This window comes from Amborella trichopoda, chromosome 9, assembly GCF_054954075.1.
Source record: "Amborella trichopoda isolate Santa Cruz 75 chromosome 9, AtrichopodaSantaCruz75HAP2 v2.0, whole genome shotgun sequence".
NCBI classification, from domain to species: domain Eukaryota; kingdom Viridiplantae; phylum Streptophyta; class Magnoliopsida; order Amborellales; family Amborellaceae; genus Amborella; species Amborella trichopoda.
Window position 1 is genome coordinate 34770170 of NC_142344.1, and position 25223 is coordinate 34795392.

The window sequence follows — 25223 nt, forward strand, 5'->3', positions numbered from 1 at the left end:
TTTTTTCATCTATATGTGAATATCGATATGTTTTTTTTCTGTATGAACTTATTTTGACTATTAAATTTACATCACACAAAAGAAAAATCATAGAATTATCATCGATGAAATATATAATCATAGATGGATGATAATAAAGAATGGTTTTAATCGATAAAAAATGGCCACCAAAATCTCGAATTGATGGAGAACATTATATACTGAAATTCAACTTGTTGGTTTACATTTTATAATTATTTTATTATACAAATAATAACAAATTCACCGTCTTATTTTTTTACAATAAATATTTGTTGTATTACCTTTGATCTTTTTTTTTTGACAAAAACCACTTTTATTTCTTATGACAATAACTTTTTATTTATTTTTTTACATGAAATGCTTGTCGTATTATTTTTTTTTAGTTTTTTTTTTAAGGGAACCTTTTTTTTTTTTTTAACAAGGAATACTTGTTGTATAACCTTTTTTTTTTACAAGAACCTTATATTTTTTTACAATAAACTTTTATTTTTTGACAAGAAAAAGAAAATTTGTTGTATTCCCTTTTTTTTTGTTTTTAACAAGAACCTTATATTTTTTTTACAATAAGCTTTTATTTTTTGACAAGAAATTTTTTTTTTGTTGTATTACCTTTTTTTTTTTTGACAAGAACCTTATATTTTTTTTTAACAAAAAATATATTTTTTTAAAAAAAACTTTTATTTTTTTTGTAAGAAAAAAATATTTTGTAAAAAGGAAAAAATTAATTTGTTTGTGACGGAATGATGGTTCTTGGGTAGGAATTGATCCCGCGACGTCCAGCGCACAAAGCAACGCTCTAACCACCACGTCAAATGTTAAGTTGTGATACAAAGAGGTCACTCAATAATTATATCCTATTTCTTTTTGAGCTATTACCTTAGCGCAATTGTCCCACATCGACCCACAGAACAAATTTGGTAAGGATAAATAGTCTTCTCCTACCAAAGCGCGCGTGAAACGCACGTAGCAGTGTGGGTTTGTGATGGAGCACGTGTTTTTGACAATAGGTGCCCATTGTAACTCGAAAATTTACAAAAATGCCCCTTGTGACTTATGACGTCATGCGCGTACGCAGAATCGGGCTAGTCATGACATCAACCGGGGCCAGTCATGGCGTCGACCGGGCGAGTCATGACGTCATCCAGCGATTCACTGTACAGAATCGCCGGTTCTTCTCTAAAATCGGGCGATTCCCGGTTTTACAAAAGAATCGACATGATTCCCGGTTTTACAAAAGAATCGACATGGGATGACCGATTTCCGGTTCGAATTGGCCGATTCCGTGTTGACTCGGCGATTTTTAAAGCATTGGTACAGAGTGTCAATTTAATACCATACTCTAAAGTTCTAATATATAAACTGAGATGAAGAGAATTTCCCACCAATAAGAAAAGGTGTGGAACTGATTGTAGCCCCTCTCCGCTCCCTCTTTCTTCAAATCTCATTTTTTACAAGGTACCCTAGCAAGGTTCAAGATCTTCTCAGCATAATCAAGTACCCATATCTTTACTTTTTCTTCGTTCTTACCTCTACTTCTTCAAATCCCTAACTGATCTGCTCATCTTCTTCCTTGATATTTTCTTTCCACCTAAACTCTAACTATAAAATCGTAATCAATCTTCTCCATCTTCTTCCAAACCCTAAGCAATTTGCTCATCTTCATTCCAAAACCTAACCTGAGGATCCTAATCCTCTCCCATAAACCGTAATTTCGCCTCCTTTATGCTTCTTCTGAAAATCTAAGTCCATCTCCTTTTTCCATCCTTGAAATCAGATTATTTCTTCCTCTAATTCTTCTCTCTTAATCTTACTTGGATCTTCTCCCATAAACCTAACTTCATCACTTGATTTTCTTATTTTGAGTCTTTTTAATATCGTCTTTTGATACTCTACGTTAGATTCTTCCATATAGATTATTTTATACCTAATCCCTCTCTTCTCCTCCTTTCCTGATCTCTCTTATCAAAAATGTCTGAGCTCCGTAACATCTCCATGATCAGTTTCCTAGAAAAGATTCTGGGTTTCCGACAAGCTATGCAAAAAAGAACAGGGGCTTAAAATTTTAAATAAAAAAAATAAAAATATGTCCCCATTCAATGGCTCTTCCCCTCAATTGAAAAGTTGATCTTGACGAATTTCCTTACACGGAAGCATCAAATCTTACCTTTCATTCGAAGTCTTGGCCTTATGGGCCACTTGGATGGATCTAATCCTATGCCAACTAAACCAATTCCTAAAGAAGAGAAAGATGAGAATGGAGTTTGCAAGAGGGTTTCATGCGAAAATCCTCCATACAGTACTTGGACAAAGCAAAATAAGCATTGGCTGCATACATTACGTCCACATTGGCTCAACAAGTGCTACTTGGGATTACAGATGACTACAATGTGATACAACTATGGAATTGTCTACACGAGACTTATTCCCAAGTCCTAAAAGCAAGGTCTATGTAATCGAAAATGGAATTTCAAAACTTGAAAACAAACTCATCCCTTATCATCTATGACAAAGATAAGGTACAAAGAAACTCTTGCAGGCATGGACTCTTCGTACCACATGTCTATTGCATCTTGTCTTGTAGTCAGCCACACTTGTCATCATTCAAATGACTTTGCCCTCTCTCGCTGCAATATGAGACAATGTTTGTTGCACCCAATCCTCAGATAAAGAAAAAAGGTTCTCAAGAATCACATGTTGGTCAAAATGTCAAGTTCTCTTCTTCTCGTGGTAGTGGGAGAGGAGTAAACAAGGAATTGAACACGATCAGAATGATAACCTTGGTAGAAGAGGTATATTACCTTTTACCACAGCTTCGTCATCAATTCAGCTTGGAAAGAATGCTAGTATCACATGTCAGTTATGCGGAAAAGGAGGACATGGTGCTGCCAATTGATGATTCAGATTTTATTCCAACATTAATGCTGGAAATTCAGGATGGTGTATGGTGTGAATTCTGGACCACATCAAATAGCAACTAATGTGACTCAAGTCTTTGACCAGCAAGTCTTTGACCAGCCTGAAGCTCTCTCTACAAGGTTTTTTATTAGAAGATCAATCCGCCAAATGATGGTGCACAAATTGTCAATTCAAGCACAGCAAATCAAGTTTTTGTTAGACTTGGTAAGTTTTCAAAGTTAATTCCATATCATGGGAAGGGGAACAATTGTATTGGGAGACAGAATGAATCACCCCATCTTCCATGTAGGAAGTGCACCTCGTCATCAATTCAGCTTGCAAAGAATGCTAGTATCACATGTCAGTTATGCGGAAAAGGAGGTCCTGGTGCTGCCAATTGATGGTTCAGATTTTATTCCAACATTAATGCTGGAAATTCAGGATGGTATGATGTGAATTCTGGACCACATCAAATAGCCACTAATGTGACTCAAGTCTCTGACCAGCCTGAAGCTCTCTCTACGAGTTTTTTTTATTAGAAGATCAATCAGCCAAATGATGGTGCACAGATTGTCAATTCAAGCACAGCAAATCAAGTTTCTGGTAGTGTTGGTAAGTTTTCAAAGTTAATTCCGTATCATGGGAAGGGAACAGTAGTATCGGGAGACATAATGATTCACCACATATTGAAGGTGAAGATGAAGTTGCTGGAATCAGATCAGTGAGCTGGACATACCTACCAACAGCTGCACAACGAGGTATACTGGCCATTGTTGAACCTGGACTACTCCAAGGATGTGGCATCCAAGATGTAGCACATGATTAGCCGTGTTGCAGGCTTGAAATTTCAGTCAAAATCCGTCAACTGTTTTCAGTGGTAGCAGTGAAGGATCATTGAAAACAGGTCCAACCATATTAATAAGCCATTGCTAACTTACAAAAGACATCACAAACCTGCACTGGCGAATATAGACATTGGTTTGTTTTCCATGAATGAAAGGAAATGTGTAGAGGTTCAAAGTGACAAAATGCAAGGCAGTGATGACAGATTCCAACCTTCAAATAAGCAACAATCATTGATGAAGGAAGACAACCCATGTTAACAAAAGAATGTATTGCAACCTTCAAATATGCAACAGTCATCGATTAAGGAAGCAACCCATGTTAACTAAAGAATGTGTAAGAAGCAATGTGCATGCATCAAATTCCAATGCAGATGATCAGGCTATCCCAATCAGAAGATCTAGTTGAATTAGACAGGCAATTGAAAATGGGTTAGATATGAAACATTCACCTTCAGCATCAAGTGTTTATGTGAGTGATGCAAAAGGAAATGTATATGATAAGACCATTATTTTTGGTACGAGGAAGTCTAATTATCATTTACCATTAGATGTGAAATCAGGTGGACGGGCATGGGTCATTGACTGGGCACAAAGTCCAAAACAAAATTTATTGAATGTTGTGACACAATTTAATCCGTCGGATTTTGAGTCCAATGGCTAAGATTGATTGTAGCTTTCTTGTACCAAAAGTGCTTGGTCTCTTAGTATACAATCCCAATGCAAAAAACTATGCAATCCACTAGTTACGTAGAGGCTAGAAAATATTACAAGTGGGAAAGAAGCTCTGAACGAAGAGGTATGTGCTCTTCGTGACTTCCATGTGTGGGAGATAGTAGATAGACCGGTTTGCAAATATATGGTTGGTTGCAATGTGTTTAAATTGAAGCATAACAAAGATGGCAAAATAGAAATGCTCAAGGCTTGTTACATGCAGAAGCATGGACTGGACTACTACAACAAAATTTAGTACTACAGTCAAAATGGGGACGATTAGACTCATTCTTTTCCTTGTTGTGACACATGGGTTGATGCTTACACGCAAAATTTGGACAAAACAAGCTACTTAAGGTCCATCCCGTGGCGATCTACTCGGAAACTCGTTATTTAAATAGTTAGGTCCCATCAAATTCTAATCAGTGAGAACTCGGTCTCAAAGGAGGCCTCTTCCTTACAAATGTGGGCCAGTGGCCAGCTCAGATTAGTGTAAAACTAAAAGGAAATTTTAGAAAGTAGTGGGGAAAAATAGGGAGGCCAACAATTGAGGCTATTTTCCTATAGGCAATTGATTAAGAAGTTTAGGGCGAAATGAAAAGGCCTCCACATGGTCTATATTGATCGAGAGAAAGCTTATGATAGAGTACCTCGGGATTTAATTTGGTGGGTGTTGGAAAAGAAATGAGTCTTCAAATACTATATCGACTTGGTGAGAGATATGTGCAAGGGAGTGTTTACTAGTGTGAGAACAATTAGTGGAGAGACGAGTGAACTTTTAGTGACAATGGGTCTGCATCAGGGGTCAATGTTGAACCCATACCTCTTTGTCTTAGCAATAGACGACTTAACTAGGCACCTACAAGATGAGATACCGTGGTGTATTTTCGCAAACGATGTTAGTTTTGATCAATCCGACCCAAAGCAGCGTAACACAAAGTTAGAAATTTTGAGGGATGCTCTAGAATATAAAGGTTTTAAAATTAGTTGGACTAAGACAGAGTGTATGGAATGCAAGTTTAGTAATAACAGGAGTAGAGGCGACGAAATAGTTAAGGTTGAAGACCAAAAAGTAGCAAAAAGCGTGCATTTTCGATGTCTTGGATGGATAATCCACGAAAATAGAGAGATTGCAGAAGATGTTGCACATAGAATTAGAGCTGATTGGGAGAGGTGGAGACGTGCAACCGAAGTTGTTTTTGATCGCTGCATACCAATGATGCAGAAGGGGAAGTTTTATATGATAGCTATGAGTCTAGTTTTACTTTATGGGGCAGAATGTTGGGCGGTCAAGTACTCATAGGATGTATAGTTGAAATGAGGATGTTGAAATGGATGAGTGGCAAGACAAGGGATAGAATTTGAAATGAACACATTCGGGAACTTAGGTGGGGCTCTTATAGGTCATAAGAAGAATTAGGTGGGCTTTCCATGTGTAAAGCAGACATAGTACATCACTTGTTAAGAGGTGCGAGTTGGTTCAAGTAGAGTGCTCAAAAAGGGCATGGGATAGGCCCAAAAGGATATGGAAGCAGTGAGAAAAGATATGGTTACTTATGGCATCACTAAGTGTATGGTTCTTGATAGAGCATAATGGTGGACCAGAATTCATGAAGCCGACCCCAAATAATGGGGAAAAGGCTCATATGATGATGATGAGTAGGGAAAAATAGGAGAGAATGCTTTGAAAGATATTATAAAATAGAGAAAATAAATGACAAAAAATAAAGAAAAATAAACAAATACAAATAAAGATACCTGGAAGCCAGGCCGCCCTCAGGTCCAACACCTAAAGTTAGGGGTCGAGTCAGACAGGAAGAGGGGCGAGTCTTTGCTCCTTTCTCCTTCAAGGTAGCTAATCTGGAAGTCTTCTCGAACTCTGGGGAAAGATAGCTAGGAATGTTTGTCTAGGGCTGGAGAGATGTTCATTCTTGAGTCGGTTGGTTTAGTTTTGGGTTGTAGACGGTTTTGAGTATATTATAGATCTCTGGGGTGTTTCTCAGACTTTTCCGGACTGGGCTAAGAGACTACGGTTTAGGTTTTCCTCCATTAAAAGTCCCCCAAAAACTAACTAGAGGCACCCATAAATAAAGAAAACCACTGTATACAAGCGTGACTCAATTTGAGCCCCTGGGTTTTGAGCATAGCATAATGCGCCGCAAGAACAAAACTTATTCCATTTTTTTGTATTTTAATCCAGATTTCATGATTTTGGCAGATTTGATCGCAACGGATTCTAGTTCAACAATATTGGGACGTTTGGGAGTATCTTAGGGATATTCCAAGTCCGACTGTGGTTTGGAAGGAGGACTATAGATTGGTGGTCCTATTGTGTGTGAAGCTAGTGTGGTCCTGGGTGTTAGAACTTGGAACCAACTCCAAATTTCAGAGGGGAGGGTGTCTACAGTTGCCCCTCTTTGGCACTCCCTGTCCTTCGAGGGACAGGTGAACGGCGAAGAAGTAGACACCTGCGATAGATGGAAACCTAAATCCCTAGAACTAAAAGGTCAGAAGGCAACCATCCCAACAGGGCCGTCAGCCTAACGACTGCAATACTACAAAAGATTTTACAACTTGGGTATCTGTCCCAAGGTTTACGACCTGAGCATTTATCAGAAGTTTTTGCCAGAGGACAAGTCGGCTTTCCTACATGGGTCGTGTCATGGCACTGATTCTTGGTTTTAAAGTCTGAAATAAAAGACGAATTTGGTTTTACTTCAAAGTTACTTACCCCTTTGGCACCTAAGGTTCTCCTAAGGCTAAAGGCTCTAGGTTTACGAAGGTTGCTAAGTTTCCTTGGAAGGTTAAAGGATTTCCAAGGAATCTAAAGGGTAGGTCTTGTTTTTCCTAGGCATTCTTTCCTCGATTCATTCTTGATGCACTTTCAGCTCAATCTCAGATTCCAGATTTAGATGTCTTGTGACGATGAGACAGTTTTCAAAATTGATGTTGATGGACTCCAACTCCTTCGTTTTCGAAAATATTACAAAACTTTTGAACACAAGAAGAAATTTTAGAAACAGATGTTGATGTTGGCTTACAATTTAAAACAAACAAACTTAAGTTTTCGAAAATGACAAAGACAAAATTTGAAAACAACCCAAATTAGGATTGCACTTGTATTTGGAGTCTGAAAATTGAGGAATGAAAATTAAGAAATTAGATTTTCTTTTTTTGACAATGAAATTAAGAAAATTGAAATTAAACTGAAAATTAAGAAATTAGAAATTAAGAAACTAAAATTAAGAAACAAGAAATTAAGAAAGTAGGTATTAAGAAAATAAATAGAACTTTTTGAAGAGTGGAAGATTTTTGAAAAAAATGACTTACTCAACAGTTTTAAGTCATCCGACTATGGAGCCCTTTAAGCAAGTTGACATCACGAAGTGATAGACGTTGTCGTGTAGTTTAATGTCATTCTGCTCACATGATCACGTAGTTTAATGTCATGCCGAGGAAATGATCAAGCAATTTAACCACCTACTAAGGACAAGATCACACAGTTTAATGGCATGTTGAGTATGAAATGACTTAGTTTAGCATCATGTCGAGGATGGAATTAGGTTCTGAAAGAAACAATGTTTAAATTTGAAGTATTCGAGAGAATGGAGGGTGGTTTAGCCCTTTGCCATTGTGGGCCTTATTTTGGCAACTTTGAAAATTGAAACTCAAGTAGACAGCTTGAAAACCTTTCAGGAAGACAGATTTTGGTCAGCAGTTTAGGCTTGTGAGACGATTGAGCATTTGAAAGATTCTAAAATTTAAAAATTCAAAAAGTTTATGAAAAGGGTACCCTTGTCAAATATTTTTCAAGATAAAGATTTTTTAAACATATTGCAAAAGATGGGTCTTACAGTTTGACCAATTATGACCCTTTTAGGGGAAATTTTGATTTGATTCTATTTATTTACCCAAAATCTAACTCGGAAGCTAAAGTAATTTTTGGCCCTTGTGTTTCGCTTTTAAAACTTGGTTTCAATTAATTGTTTATGTTAACTGAGCTAACCCTAGCTACGACTTCATTATTAGAAACCATCAAGTATTTCCCTGCCCTCGAATCCTAGTCCTCATGCAGAAATCCAAAAAAGCTTCCCGAGATTTTGAGGCAAACTATAGCTTCGAAAATACAAGACACTACCCATAGTACTCGAGGTTTCATTGGGTTTCCAATTTCGAACCTCGACTACCGACCCCAAAGTTCGGATGATCAAGATCCTTTGAGTTTGCTTGGAAAGATCTGTCCCATGACCCACCAAGCTAATGCCTCTTGATTTCTTGAGCAGAAATCCATCTTAAGACTTGAGGGAGAGAGAAAATTGCTAGAAGCCTCAAAGGTGGAGAGAGATAGATTTAGAGATAGGTAGGGGAAGATAACTCTTCCATTTCTTCTTTCTTCTCCTTTTTTTTTTTATTGCCCCCGAGGTCCCTTTATGTGCTCAGCCCAGAGAGAGAAATGAAGAAGGTCACATAGCACAAAATTGTCCCCAAAACGGGAAAAATGCCAAAAAGATGATCAAAATGCTTGATGAAAACAATTTTGAAATATTCTTTAGAGAAGAAATCTCTTAAGATGAAATTGAATTTGAAGTAGTCTCTGAATGTGATAGTGGAAGAAGAAGACGAATATGTTTTCATGATGCATTTAGAAGAAAACTCGGAGAACAACTCTGAGATTTCTGAACAAGTTGTAAAACTCGGTGATGTAGTTCAAGAAGAATTCTTCATCGATGAAGAAAAACTTGAGAAATTGAAAAATCTAAAAAAGGAAGAAATCTATAGGATGTCCAAGTTCCAATTCTGGAGTATCAGACATTTTGAGCGCTTTAGTGGAAACACCACTGCAAGAGCAATTGAAACGGATCTGTAGAAGTTCCTATTTTTGATAAAGGCAAGATTTCCAAAATGATAAAAAAATTTCCAAGGTTGAGATACATGCACATAGGAATCATTTTGATTGAAATCACTGCACTTTTCTGATGGGGAATTGACACACCAATTCTTATCGTTGTTTTAGACAAAAGATTCAATGACCCTATTAAAGCAATAATAGCAGGCATTCAATCTAATCTTGTCACTGGAAAAAATTGGTTTAAAATAAAACCGAATTATTTCATTTCTATCCATGACAAAAACATCCAGGATAGTGTGAGAATTTTGATTCAGACCAAAATCATTGGTACAAAGAACAACAGTTTCGACCTTGCAATTGAGTGGAAAGCCATCCACGAACTTACGAGCGAAACTAGAACTTCAAAAAAAAATATTGATAACCGATTTGTCGAAATTTCCGAACCACGAGATTTTGATAATGAAATCCAGCCCCGGTTAATCAACTGGAAGAATTTGGAAATTCCTAGAAATTGGTTGGTTGATAGTTTTTCTGATAATTACTGCCAAGATTTGCAACTCGTAACTTTCCAAGCATCTGGGAAAAACTTGTACTTCTCAGACCACAAAACTTCAAACAAAAGTTTGAGTCAGTCACTACCTAACAGTCCAGCACCAAGATTTTCTGAACCAAAAGAATTATCTTTGAATAGAATTTTTCCTGGATTGACTAGCTCTTTTGAAATTGGAAACACCAGTAATGCAAAAGATAAAGAAAAAGTAAAACTTCAGAAAACGGTTTTATTTTCAAAAATCGAATTTCAAGATGGGGAAGAAATAATCTTTTCCCATAACCAAAACAGGAAAAAATATTTGTTTGTTTTGGGAGAATTTAATTTTCAAGGTTATAAACCATATCACGGAGCTACCACATGCGCTTGTTGCCCAACAACGTTACCATTAGAAAAATGGGAACGAATGAAATGCCCATTACATGCACCGGCATCGATGGGAATAAAACTCTCATATAATATAAAGCAAAAAACATTGCTATCTGGCTGGGAAATAAAAAAATTTCCATCCCTAAGATACTTTGTTTTCCGTTTTGCATGGAGATTTTATTTTGGGAAACAACTTTTTGCAAAATCATTACCCAATCGAAATCTTCTCAAACAAAATAACTGTCTCAAAAAGGAGAAAAAGTTGATATACCTATTCTTATAGAACATAAGTATAGATGTCAGTTTGGATTCTCACCTCAAAAACGGAGAGAAACCATACAAAAATTTCAGAATTTCAAAAATAACTTTTTTAAAGAGTTAGATGCTACCCATTGGATTTACAAAATGCTTGAACCAAATTTCTCTGAAAACCCTTTGAAATTATGGTCCAAAAGTCCAAGATACTGTAGCCTGAAACTCTCTGATCCAAACATGATCATAAGAGTAAAACCCATGTTCTATCTCAAAAAAGATATAGACGAGTTTGCTATCCAGATAAAAGAACTACTAGAAAAAACTTGATTGAACCAACAACAAGTTGTCATTCTAGTCCTGCATTCATGGTAAGAAACCATAATGAAGAAAAAAGAGGTAAAGCCAGGATGGCAATCAACTATCATAGGCTTAACCAAAACATTGAGTTTGATGGATATTTTATACCTAGAAAAGGTGTTTTAATTCATCAAACCAAGGGAGCAAAATATTTTAGTAAATTTGATTGCAAGCCGAGATTCTGGCAAATCATGCTAACAGAAGAATCCAGACCATCAATCGCTTTCAGTACTCCATACAGTCATTACCAATGGAAAGTTATGCCATTCAGACTTTCCAATGCACCACAAATATTTCAGAGATGGATGGATGGTATTTTTTCAGTTTTAAAAGATTTTTGTGTTGTATACATTGGTGACATTTTAGTGTTTTCTAAAACCTTAAGAGGAATACCAAAATCATCTCAAAATCATTTCCAAAAAATTCCTTGAGCATGGAATTATTTTAAATCCCAAGAAAATGGAGATTGAGAAAACCTCAATCGTATTTTTATGCATCGTCTTAGACCAAACCGGTATAAGACTTCAAGAACATATCATTTATAAAATTAGGAATTTTTCAAATGAGCTTGTAGATAAAAAACATCTTCAAAGCTTTTTAGGAATTCTTAATTATGGAAGAAATTTTATTCCAAACCTCTCTAAAAAGGAGAGACCTCTTTTGGAAAAATTGAAAAAGGATAAAGAATTATCTTGGAATGCGGATGACACAAACACTTTCATACGTATAAAAGAAGAATTGAAAATATTCCTTCTGTTTATTTTCCTAAACAATGAGATAAACTAATCCTTGAGACCGACGGCTATGATTTAAATTGGGGAGCTGTCTTAAAGGCTGATATTGAAGGAAAAGAGGTTGTACGTGGATATAAATCCGGTAAGTTTAAACCAAACGAACAAAATTACATGATCTACGAAAAAGAGCTTCTGGCAGTTATACATGAAGTAAAAAGCTTTCAGGTATATCATGCGCCAGAAAATTTTGTTATCAAAATAGATAACAAAGCTGTCAAAGACTTCTTGTCCAATAAAAAGCAGGAGGAAAACCCTCAACGCATAAGATGGATGAACCTTTTGCAGATGTACACCTTCACTGTTGAGTTCATTAAAGGTTCTAATAACATATTAGCTGATTTTCTGAGCTGGGAGAATGGACAGACAAAGACGAAGTCCTAACTAAGGATCCGTCAACACTTAGATGGACAGACAAAGACGAAATCCTAACCAAGGTTCCGTCAACAGTTAGAAACAAAATCCTAAACAAGGATCTGTCAACAAAGGAAAGCACCACTCATAAACAATGAGGGAAGCGAATGGTCTAGAGCTAACAACCACTTTGCTCAAAACCAAATTCTAAAAAATATTTCCTACAAAGAAGCTTTAGAATTGCAAAAAGACCTTCACCAAAATTACTTTGTAGAAACTAAACAAGTTTCTAGCGTTTTCAGAAAACCTGATATTCCGAACAATATTTATGAAGAACCAGACTAGGTATGGAAAAACCATATCTTAGGAAACAAAGTCCAATTTCAAAAACACATGAGTTCACTCTCAGACCTGACAAACAATCAGAGTCGAAATTTTGAAATATTGAAAGAAAAAATATTTCTATCCATTAAACAAATGGACTGGAATGAAGACTTCTCTTTTGACAAAATAAATTCTTTTCTTGAGATTTCACAACATCTCGATCATCAAACAGGTGATCCGGTTTTCGAAAAGATCAAAAGAATCTGCCTTTATGAAAAGGCCAAATAGGTCTTTCCTGACATTTTCAAAATTATCACAAATGGTGGACAAAGGTCAATTTTCGAAAATCCAGAACTCCTGGAAAGTCAGTTTGGATACTTTTATCTTGACTCACACCAGAACATAAAAGTTGTTTTGTATCTCGACTATAATCAAAACTATGATTATGGTGAGACTGTGGAATGGGGCCTTACGGGAGTCTGGTGAGATTGTGGAATGTGTTCATTTCAAATTCTATCCCTTGTCTTGCCACTCATCCATTTCAACATCCTCATCTCAACTATACATCCTATGAGTACTTGACCGCCTAACATTCTGCCCCATAAAGCAAAACTAGACTCATAGCTATCATATAAAACTTCCCCTTCTACGTCATTAGTATGCAACGATCACATAAAACTCCGGTTGCACGTCTCCACCTCTCCCAATCAGCTCTAATTCTATGTGCAACATCTTCCTCAATCTCTCTATTTTCCTGGATTATCGATCCAAGACATCGAATATGCACGCTTTTTGCTACTTTTTGGTCTTCAACCTTAACTATTTCGTCGCCTCTACTCCTGTTATTACTAAACTTACATTCCATACACTCTGTCTTAGTCCAACTAATTTTAAAACCTTTGTATTCTAGAGCATTCCTCAAAATTTCTAACTTTGTGTTGACGCTGCTTTGGGTCTGATTGATCAAAACTAACATCGTTTGCGAACATACACCACGGTATCTCATCTTGTAGGTGCCTAGTTAAGTCGTCTATTCTTAAGACAAAGAGGTATGGATTCAACGTAGACCCCTGATGCAGACCCACTGTCACTAAAAGTTCACTCGTCTCTCCACTAGTTGTTCTCACACTAGTCAACACTCCCTTGCACATATCTCTCACTAAGTCGATATAGTATTTGAAGACTCATTTCTTTTCCAACACCCACCAAATTAAATCTCGAGGTACTCTATCATAAGCTTTCTTTCGATCAATATAGACCATGTGGAGGCCATTTCAATTCGCCCTAAACTTTGCCTATTGGAAAATAGCCTCAATTGTTGGCCTCCCTATTTTTCCCTACTACTTTCTAAATTTCCTTTTAGTTTTACACAAATCTGAGTTGGCCACTGGCCAACATTTGCAAGGAAGAGGCCTCCTTTGAGACCGAGTTCTCACAGATTAGAATTTGATGGGACCTGACTATTTAAATAATGAGTTTCCGAGTAGATCGCGATGGGATGGACCTTAAGTAGTTTGTTTTTTCCAAATTTTGCGTGTAAGCACCAACTCATGTGTCACAACAAGGAAAAGAATGAGTCTAATCGTCCCCAGTTTGACTGTAGTCCTAAATTTTTTTGTCGTAGTCTAGTCTATGCTTCTGCATGTATCGTTTTGCTGCAAGACAAGCTTTGAGCATTTATATTTTTCCATCGTTTTTATGCTTCAATTTAAACACATTGCAACCAACCATATATTTGCCAACTGGTCTATCTACTATCTCCCATGCATGGAAGTCACGAAGAGCACATACCTCTTCGTTCAGAGCTTCTTTCCCACTTGTAATATTTTCTAGCCTCTACGTAACTAGTGGATTGCATAGTTTTTTGCATTGGGATTGTATACAATGAGACCAAGCACTTTTGGTACAAGAAAGCTACAATCAATCTTAGCCATTGGACTCAAAATCCGACGGATTAAATTGTGCCACAACATTCAATAAATTTTGTTTTGGATTTTGTGCCCAGTCAATGACCCATGCCCGTCCACCTGATTTCACTTCTAATGGTAAATGATAATTAGACTTCCTCGTACCAAAAATAATGGTCTTATCATATACATTTCCTTTTGCATCACTCACATAAACACTTGATGCTGAAGGTGAATGTTTCATATCTAACCCATTCCAATTGCCTGTCTAATTCAACTAGATCTTCTGATTGGGATAGCCTGATCATCTGCATTGGAATTTGATGCATGCACATTGCTTCTTACACATTCTTTAGTTAACATGGGTTGCTTCCTTAATCGATGACTGTTGCATATTTGAAGGTTGCAATACATTCTTTTGTTAACATGGGTTGTCTTCCTTCATCAATGATTGTTGCTTATTTGAAGGTTGCAATCTGTCATCACTGCCTTGCATTTTGTCACTTTGAACCTCTACACATTTCCTTTCATTCATGGAAAACAAACCAATGTCTATATTCGCCAGTGCAGGTTTGTGATGTCTTTTGTAAGTTAGCAATGGCTTATTAATATGGTTGGACCTGTTTTCAATGATCCTTCACTGCTACCACTGAAAACAGTTGACGGATTTTGACTGGAATTTCAAGCCTGCAACACGGCTAATCATGTGCTACATCTTGGATGCCACATCCTTGGAGTAGTCCAGGTTCAACAATGGCCAGTATACCTTGCTGTGCAGCTGTTGGTAGGTATGTTCAGCTCACTGATCTGATTCCAGCAACTTCATGTGGTGAATCATTATGTCTCCCGATACTACTGTTCCCTTCCCATGATATGGAATTAACTTTGAAAACTTACCAACACTATCAAAAACTTGATTTGCTGTGCTTGAATTGACAACCTGTGCACCATCATTTGGCTGATTGATCTTCTAATAAAAAAAACTCATAGAGAGAGCTTCAGGTTGGTCAGAGACTTGAGTCACATTAGTGGCTATTTGATGTGGTCCAGAATTCACTTCATACCATGCTGAATTTCCAGCATTAATGTTGGAATAAAATCTGAACCATCAATTGGCAGCACCATGTCCTCCTTTTCCGCATAACTGACATGTGATACTAGCATTCTTTGCAAGCTGAATTGATGACGAGGTGCACTTCCTACATGGAAGATGGGGTGATTCATTCCGTCTCCCAATACTATTGTTCCCCTTCCCATGATATGGAATTAACTTTGAAAACTTACCAACACTAACAAATACTTGATTTGCTGTGCTTGAATTGACAATCTGTGCACCATCATTTGGCGGATTGATCTTCTAATAAAAAAACTTGTAGAGAGAGCTTCAGGCTGGTCAGAGACTTGAGTCACATTAGTGGCTATTTGATGTGGTCCAGAATTCACACCATACCATCCTGAATTTCCAGCATTAATGTTGGAATAAAATCTGAATCATCAATTGGCAGCACCATGTCCTCCTTTTCCGCATAACTGATATGTGATATTAGCATTCTTTGCAAGCTGAATTGATGACGAAGCTGTGGTACAAGGTAGTATACCTCTTCTACCAAGGTTATCATTCTGATCGTGTTCTATTCCTTGTTTACTGCTCTCCCACTACCGCGAGAAGAAGAGAACTTGACATTTTGACCAACATGTGATTCTTGAGAACCTTTTTTCTTTATCTGAGGATTGGGTGAAATGAACATTGTCTCATATTGCAACGAGAGAGGGCGGAGTCATTTGAATGATGACAAGTGTGGCTGACAAGACAAGATGCAATAGCCATGTGGTACGAAGAGCCCATGCCTGCAAGAGTTTCTTTGTACCTTATCTTTGTCTTACATGATAAGGGATGAGATTGTTTTCGAGTTTTTAAATTCCATTTTGGATTACATAGACCTTGCTTTTAGGACTTGGGAATAAGTCTCGTGTAGACAATTCCATAGTTGTATCACACTGTAGTCATCTGTAATCCCAAGTAGCACTTGTTGAGCCAATGTGGACGTAATGTATGCAACCAATGCTTATTTTGCTTTGTCCAAGTACTGTATGCAGGATTTTCACTTGAAACCCTCTTGCAAACTCCATTCTCATCTTTTTCTTCTTTAGGAATTTGTTTAGTTGGCATAGGATTAGATCCATCCAAGTGGCCCATAAGGCTGAGACTTTGAATGAATGGTAAGATTTGACGCTTTAGTGTAAGGAAATTCGTCAAGATCAACTTTACAATTGAGGGGAAGAGCCATTGAATGGGGACATATTTTTATTTTTTTTATTTAAAATTTTAAGCCCCTGTTCTTTTTTGCATAGCTTGTCGGAAACCCAGAATCTTTTCTAGGAAACTGATCATGGAGATGTTACGGAGCTCAGACATTTTTGATAAGAGAGATCAGGAAAGGAGGAGAAGAGAGTGATTAGGTATAAAATAATCTATATGGAAGAATCTAACGTAGAGTATCAAAAGACGATATTAAAAAGACTCAAAATAAGAAAATCAAGTGATGAAGTTAGGTTTATGGGAGAAGATCCAAGTAAGATTAAGAGAGAAGAATTAGAGGAAGAAATAATCTGATTTCAAGGATGGAAAAAGGAGATGGACTTAGATTTTCAGAAGAAGCATAAAGGAGGTGAAATTACGGTTTATGGGAGAGGATTAGGATCCTCAGGTTAGGTTTTGGAATGAAGATGAGCAGATTGCTTAGGGTTTGGAAGAAGATGGAGAAGATTGATTACGATTTTACAGTTAGAGTTTAGGTGGAAAGAAAATATCAAGGAAGAAGATGAGCAGATCAGTTAGGGATTTGAAGAAGTAGAGGTAAGAACGAAGAAAAAGTAAAGATATGGGTACTTGATTATGCTGAGAAGATCTTGAACCTTGCTAGGGTACCTTGTAAAAAATGAGATTTGAAGAAAGAGGGAGCGGAGAGGGGCCACAATCAGTTCCACACCTTTTCTTATTGGTGGGAAATTCTCTTCATCTCAGTTTATATATTAGAACTTTAGAGTATGGTATTAAATTGATACTCTGTACACATATAATGTATTGCAGCTATACTACTGATCATCTTATTACAATTTGCCCTACACTGCTCCTACACATCACTTCCTAACTTGATGTTGACTCTGGTTTTAAAGTGAGTCTTCTACTGCTTATTCATAAATTCAGTGTTCCAACATGCAACAGTTTATCTAATATTCACAGCATAGTTTCCACCTCTTTTTCCTGAAGATCCAAACCTTGAAACATTTGCTCCCTGACATTATTAATGTTGATTTCCGCTAGTGTTCGTTTATTTTTTGGTTGAAATTGTTTGAGATGAGCCTTTATTCAGGGCTTGTGTACTAATCTTGTGCTAAAGATTTATTCAACTCAACCATTTGTTGGGTTCCAATGCCCTTGTTTTATTTGTACTGATATGCTGACTGCTTTTTTACTGTTGATGTAGGTTATTTAAGTCCTTGTTCCAATTATATTTTAATGGACTAACTACCTTTGTGACAAATATGCAGGTGGGTTGATGATCACTTGGTGCATGTCCTATCACCAAATATTTACAGGAGCACTTCTGAGGCACTTGAGTCATTTGACTATATCACAGAACACAGTAGGTTGATGGCCCCTTTACCTCATGCTTCCTATGAGCACTCAAAATCTGACTGAAAACTCCTTCCACCATTGTACTTGACCGCTCTCAGTGGATGGGGTCTTTACTCTTTGCAACGTAAAATTAGTTGGTCGTTGAGGAGCCCCTCCTTGGGGTGGACTAATACAAAGAGACCTCTTTCAGATAGATTCTCTGTGCATTGCTTTGCACGAGGATGTAAATTACAACTACTAGTCATATTATGGCGAGACATAAATCTTACCCATTCATCATGAGTGATAGATTTTAACAAGGGTCCTGCACTGGAGTTATGGCCTTTCAAGGCCTTAAAACCCCAACATATTCATAGCTCTTAAACTCAGTGGGAGTATAAGAGCGATATGACTCTATGATCTTAGTACATCGGGACCAAGAGTCAGGAACCCTGAGAGTCATGAGGTCGATCTATGTGTGAAAGGCACCGAGAGGGTTGAGGGTTACCTTTAGTCAAGGTCAGTTATAATTTTATGCTTCATGAGTATGAGATGGCCAGGGCATAACGTATATATGATTGATTGTGATATGAGCTCGACATTTTATTTTGTGTGTTTTAGTCCTGTATGAGAAGGCCGAGGCGCAGAGAGGACATAAGCTTCAATCCTTGACATAGTGATCTTCTCATGCATGTGCATGAATAGTTGCGAATGGCAAACCGCTCTTCCAGATGATCTTCTGTGAACAGATATGCACATGTGCCAAGAGAGGAACCCTTGCATCTATTTGAGTGCATGTCCTTCGGGGTGCACTTGTAATCTACTACAACTTAAGAATCCTGTGCAACACATTGGTTTAAGTCAAGCATGAGCCCTTGATTAGTTTTGTGGGTCATGGGTTTGTTGGGTCATATTGAGAAGGTGAATTTGGATTCCAGGTTTACCTAAGTGGAACGCTCTAATGCTTAATTTTATTTTCCTCGTTAATATTTTTTAATTGGTGCAAAAATGTGTTATTTTGATTAAATAAGCTTTGGTGAAGTTTTGGGAATTTTTGGGGATTTTTCTAAATTTTTATGAGCCCAAAATGGTAATTTCTAGAATCATTTCCGAGAAATGACAAACAAGGACAGACACGCAGGACCCACATGTGACATCCAAGCAGTTGGTTAGCCTTCAAGTTCAAATTAGGTGGGCTTCTCAACATCTGGACAACTATTTTCTTCACTGCTATTTGGTTTCTTTGGGAGGAGCAAAATAGGAGAATATTTTGATTTAACGCAATGATAAGAGAGCAGCTTGTCAATCAGGTTACTACCCATGTTAAGGCTCTAGCAGAAGTGAAAAATGGGTCTCTCACCTGTCAAAAAAGGTGATTATTGGCAATCCACAAATTATTTGGCAGCAGTAGAAGCCAAAAGGCCAGATCCCAGTCGCAAGGTCATTTTCGAAGGCTATGAGTTGTAAATTTAATATTGATGGTGTGTCCTTGCACAATCTTGGTTTGGCAGGTGGTAGCGGGGTCATAAGAAATGGCAATGGTGGTTTTGTGGTGGCGTTTGCTACAGACTTAGGGGTCGCAACGAATAAGTATGCAGAATTTAAGGCTTTAGAAGAAGGCATTCTTTTGGTTATTCAAACGGGTGCTTCCCGATATTGATAGAAAGAGATTCATCTCTTCTAGTCAATTACATACAATAGCTGCTAATTTCCATGCGAGGCCTTCACCCCATAGGTGATCTATTGCCCATATTGTTCGCGAGGTGAACATAGTAGCTGATGCACTTGTTAAGAGAGCATCAGCTTATTCAGGCACCACGATTTGACATAGTTGTCTGCCAGACTTTCTTTCCGTTCTTTGTGTGCTGTGATTTCCCATAATGAGTACATTTTAACTTACCTTTTTCGTCAACTATGATGCCCCTGCAACCACTACAACCTCCGCCTCAACTTCCACTACACTCACGACCATGATTATTAAAAGTGTTGGAACTTAGAGCTGATCTTTCAGGTTCACCAATGGATGCAGCCATAATTTTCCAATGAATTTTTTCATGTTGAAGATGGGAGAAAACCATTCCAAGAAATGATATAGTTTAGCCGCCCAAAAAATTGGATTTAATATTTACATATTGGGGCCTAAAAGATATTCTTCCTTTGTTCCACCTTGTGTATGTAGTCTTCTGCACAATTTGACTAGTTTATGGGTTTAGTGATTCAGCCCATCCCAAAAACCAAGTAGCACAATAGTTACCAATTGCTAATTTTTTGTTTGAAATTGCTGCTTTGATGCTCACACTCTTAGATTTTTACTTTGTTCTTTTGTGAATAGGCTTCAGCCACCATCCCCTTAGTCCTTCGACGTATTACAATTAATAAATTTGCGACTCAAATTTGGTTGCATAGAGTTTACAATCATTTCATAATAATTACCATCTCATTCGCTTCCCAATCAGCTTAAGAAGATTCCTTTACATCTGGTTTTAGTTACGACCATCAATATAACCTAACTTTTTTCTACCCCCATGAAATAAGCTAACAGTCTTGGCCCATTCCAGATTGTTTGTGCCATCAAATTTAAACATAGTGATTTAGACTCTAGAGTACTCCATACCTGATGTTTGTTTTGACATTAATCGTTTCTAAGGCACGAGAAAACAAATAACAATGTTGCTGAAATCGGGATACCCCCACATATCTCTCTAACCACTATTCATAAGCACTGGAAGCGCCATGCATTGGTCAATCGGTTATACAATCATGGCCACAAATTTGAGATGTACCATGGTTGTATTGCTTTTGATCCACATTAAACAATTGTTCCCCGTCCCTGAAAAATAAAATCTCGACATATATATTCCAGGTTTCTTGTAAGGAGGAAAAATCCTAACCAATGGATCACTAAAAACCCTAAATGTTTTTTCTTTTGTAGCAAACCCTAGTAATTGACACCTTTTGCAGAAAAATCTGATAAGAGAACAACCCCTAGAAAATAACACTTCATTCGACAAGCTGTATACAACTCCCCATGATCTTTTAAAAAATAGCCTTCTTAGGGCTTCTTATTTGCTAAGGGATGGTATACAATGAGCCCATTTATCTTTAGTAGAAGGAGGTCACAATTACTTACAACCATTCGATATAAAATCTGATAGCTGGGGTGTGTCACAAAGTTAAAGAATTTTGTTTTTTTGAATTTTGAGCTTGGTCAATGGAATAAATGCAACCCACCCAATTTCACATCCAATGGTCAAGATTAATTGTGACCACCTTATACCAAATGTAAATGGTCTCATTGTATAGTTCTCCATTTGCTAAACTTTCTATCATTGTATGGCCATACTGCTGAAATAGGCAGTTACATGGCTAGTATTTCCCACTAATATCATCTTTGAATCCATGCCGTACTTTGATACCAAGTTGAAAATATATGATTTATGCCTACACTAAATGTCGATTTACTAATGGAGAAAGAGAAATAGAGAACTAGAATAACGAGAGTGAATAAATATATGGAGAGAGAGAGAGAGAGAGAGAGAGAGAGAGAGTTGTGTGAGAAGAAGAGAGGGAGAGAAGAATGGCGTGATCACCTTCTTAGTATCCAGTTATATTTTCTATATTATTACTAATGAGAAAATTACTAACAAGCCCTTGTGTGAGTTTACAACCCAAAACTCACCCTATAGACTCAGTTTTTTTTCTTTTTTGATGTTAACTATTGTATTAAAAAGAAGTACATGGGTGTGCAGAGGAGTCCCACAAACCGGGCATCTTGCCAAAAGAGTAGACTACCCCAGAGGAGCAGCCCTGTACAAAATATGGATTGGGCATAGTACCATCGCCTGAAAGGGAAACAGAAAGTCCAACAGTGGGCTAGTGCATTCACCCATTACAGGTAGGAAATTAGAAAGAAGCCAGAAAGCCCGCCTTTCATAGACTCAAGGTGCTGGATGACGCTTCAAATTTAGCCAGTTGTTTAGTGGTTGAGCCAGGAGTGGTCGAAGAGCTTTAGTCCGGCGAGGAGCCATTGACTCAACAAGTTGGGTGTCAGTGTGGCCGATGTTCTTGGAGTAGGAGGCAAGTAGGTGGCCTATGTGGTCTCGGAAAACCCCACCCACTCCTGCCAGTTCGGGATTTCCAAAGGAGCACCCGTCGAAGTTAAGATTTGTTAGGCCCACCGGGGGGTGGACCAATTGCTAGGTCTGGATCCGAGGCAATAGGGTGTAGAGGATGTCTTTCCAGCGGTGAAGGACGGTTGAGGCCGAGACGCCTCTGGAGATCTTATGGTTGGAGGCCCAAAAAGCGACCTTCGAGGTAAGTTTGTAAAACATGGTCGGAGCTTCGCCCTTGGCCCCTCAAAATATCCTCGCATTTCTTCCATCCAGATTGCCCAGATCGTGACTGCTATAGAGGTTTTCCATAAGAGTTTGCCAGCAGTAGGCCACAAAGTGTCCCTCGGGATGTTGAAAAGTGCCGGTAGGGAAGGAGTAACCCAAGAAAGGCCGAAGAGGAGGAGGAGGAGGAGTAAGCTCCATAGCTTGGGGGTTGCTATCTCTTCCTCACTAATGTGTATTACACAACGATTAGGAATAAGAACTCCCCTCCTTTGGAGCTGATCCACAGTGAGGGATTTCTCGGAGCATGCCTTCCAATTGAAGGCTTGCACTTTGTCGGGGGGGGGGGGGGCAAAAGATGACCACACCTGAGCAACGATGGATCTCGGAGAGAGAGGGAAAGTGGGGGTAACAAGAATTTCTTGTAGAAGGAGCCCACTGAGAAAGTACCTGAAGGGGAGGGGGACCACACCAATCGATTAGGGCCAGAAATGGCAATGAAGTTTGAATCCAGCAAGGAAGACAAGGAAATCTGTGGTTTCAGTATTAGATAAAGGGCGTCTGAAGGATGCGTTCTAGACTCTAATGTTGCCCTAGATTGCCATCTCGTCCACAATAGAAGAGGACTTATTGGTCAAAAGGGAGAAAATAGAGGGGGAAGGTCTCTGAGTGGGGTGGCCCAGCTAGAGATCGGACCAAAAGCGGATGCGATGGCTTTCCCTAGGGTCGAAACGATTGTTTTCGTGGGAGAGTGAGAGAGGAGAGGAAAGACTTTCAAGCCCCTGATGCTTTGCTCGGGGTTCTCCCTTTCGGTAGCCAAGTGGTAGCGGGAATCTTGCATTTACAGTGACCAACTTGGGACCAAAGCATATTGTTTTGTGTGGCTAGGCACCAACACCATTTTCCTAGCAATGTGGTGTTCTGTTTTCTCAGAATCTGGATGCCGAGTTCATCAAGTTCTTTGGGTTGACAAACATTTTCCCAGGAAACGAGGTGATATTTTTTAGCTTCAACATCTCCTGTCCACAAGAAGTTCCTCATAAGTTGTTTTAAGTGGTTGGCGGTTGCTGTCGGCATGTGGAACATGGACATTAGGTATGTAGGGCTATTGGCCAGGGTTGCCTTGACGAGAGTGGATCGTCCTACGAAAGAAAGGAACCTTCCTTTCCACCCAGCAAGACGTCTATCGACTTTGTCAATGATATGGGATCATTGCCTTTTTTTGGATTTTCCTAGGCCCAGTGGCTTGCCAAGGTAACTGGTGGGAACGTCTTCCACTTTAAACTCCCAATCTGGAATGAGGGCTCTTGTTTCTGACGAGGTAAGAGCGACCCCTAACCTGGTCGATTTCTCCATGTTGACTTTCAAGCCTGTGGAAACTTAAAGCATTTAAGGAATAAGCACAATGTCTCGATATCTTGCGAGGTGGCATTTTAAAAGATGAGGATATATCTACATATTGAAGATGCATGACGATATTACCTTTAGGTCTGCTCTTAAAACCTGTTAGGAGACCCAACTGGTACATACGGGTGATTGATTGGCTAAAGACCTCCATTGAGATCACGAAGAGGAAGGGGGATAGAGGATCTCCTTGTCGGAGTCCTCTAGAAGAAGGGCAGTAGCCTTTCAGAGTTCCATTGATGAGTACGGAGAAGAAGGGCCGGGAGTAACAACCTCTCATCCAACGTCTCCATCGCTCCCCAAAGCCCCTCCGACCCGTAGTTTTGTCCAGGATGTCCCAATCCACGTGGTCTTACGCCTTTTCCCAATCGATCTTGAAAATAGGGCTCGATTGTTTGGTTAGGTGTCTGGAATGCAAGCATTCGCGTGCCATTAGAACCGCATCCAGAATTTGCTTGTCTTTTATGAAGGCCCTCTGGGAGAGGGAGATCATGAAAGGGAGGACCTCTTTAAGCTTAGAAGCCAACACTTCAGATAGGATTTTATATGTGGAGTTCACTAAACTAATACGTCGGAAGTTCTTGAGTTCTTCTGCCCCTTCAAATTTGGGGACAAGAGCAATAAAGGTTGTGTTCATGGCTTTGTGAATGATACCTCAATGGAAAATTTCTTCAAAAAAATCCAAAAAATCAGGTCTAAAGATGTCCTAAAAGGGCTTGAACGGGGCAACTGGGAACCCATCCAAGCTTGAGGCTTTATCTTTTCCTAGGTCAGCTAAAGCCACTAGGATTTCGGGTTAGGTAAATGGTTGTTCTAGCCATTGGGCCCAATGGTCTAGGACAAAAAGAAACTATAGGTCCGACATCCTGGGTTTGGGTCTTGGAGGAGCAGTGTAGAGGGTTTTGAAGAAGGAGATAACGACTTCCTCAATCTCAGCAGATTGGTCCAAAATCGTGTTCCCAGCCTTTATGGTAGAAATGGAATTGTCCAGGCGACGGCAGTTGGCTATCCTATGGAAGAAAGCCCGTATTGTGGTCACATGGTGGAGCCACTTGACTCTGGGCCTTTGATACAAAAAATTCCCTTCCTTTTTGAGGGTGGAGAAGTACTCCAACTTGTGGTGGCTTTTGAGGTTTGATTCAAAGGTAAGAGGGATCGGGTTTCTTCGATGAGGTCGAGGGACTGAATGGCTGAAAGGTGAGAGCTCTTTAGATGGGAGAAGTTGTCGGGGATGGTTTTTCTCCAAACTTTGAGAGAATCCATAAGGAGTTGGATCTTGGTTTGCAGTTTGTAGCCTGCCCTGCCCGAGACCAGGGGAGAGAAGGATTCCCACCAAGAGGGAATGAGGGAGAGAACATGAGTTTCTTCGAGCCACGAGAGCTCAAAACGAAAGGGCTTGAGCCTTTAGAGATGGAAAGAGTATCAAGCATGATGGGGCAGTGGTGAGAGGTAAGTTTAGGTAAGGCCAAGGCGTGGGAGCCGAGGAAGACCACATCCCAACTTGTAGAAAAGAGGAACCTATCAAGTTTGGAGAGGGAAGGTTGAGACGAGTGGTCGAACCTGGTGTAATGATTGCTTTGTAGGGGAATGTCAATGAGGTCATTACGCGAGATGAAAAAGTCCATCATCCCTTGGGGA

At 38.7% G+C, this 25223-nt stretch overlaps 1 protein-coding gene across 24 annotated transcripts in view; it reads left to right on the top strand.

Annotated features, from left to right (window-relative positions):
- LOC18436622 (uncharacterized) overlaps positions 1-25223 on the top strand; it is a 42739-nt gene that overhangs the window by 11938 nt on the left and 5578 nt on the right. For 10 of the 24 annotated variants that reach the window (XR_016040766.1, XR_016040763.1, XM_006846850.4 and 7 more), the window contains one exon: positions 17781-17875. The exons of 9 other annotated variants lie outside the window; for them this stretch is intronic. Coding sequence is in view for 10 of the 15 variants with exons in the window: in XM_006846850.4 (XP_006846913.1) it covers positions 17781-17875 (95 nt within the window). In the remaining 5 variants the exon portion in view is untranslated. Of the gene's footprint in view, positions 1-14798; positions 15013-17780; positions 17876-25223 lie in introns of those variants that run through there. 5 more of the 24 variants (XR_016040769.1, XR_016040767.1, XR_016040764.1 and 2 more) reach the window with 3 other exon arrangements.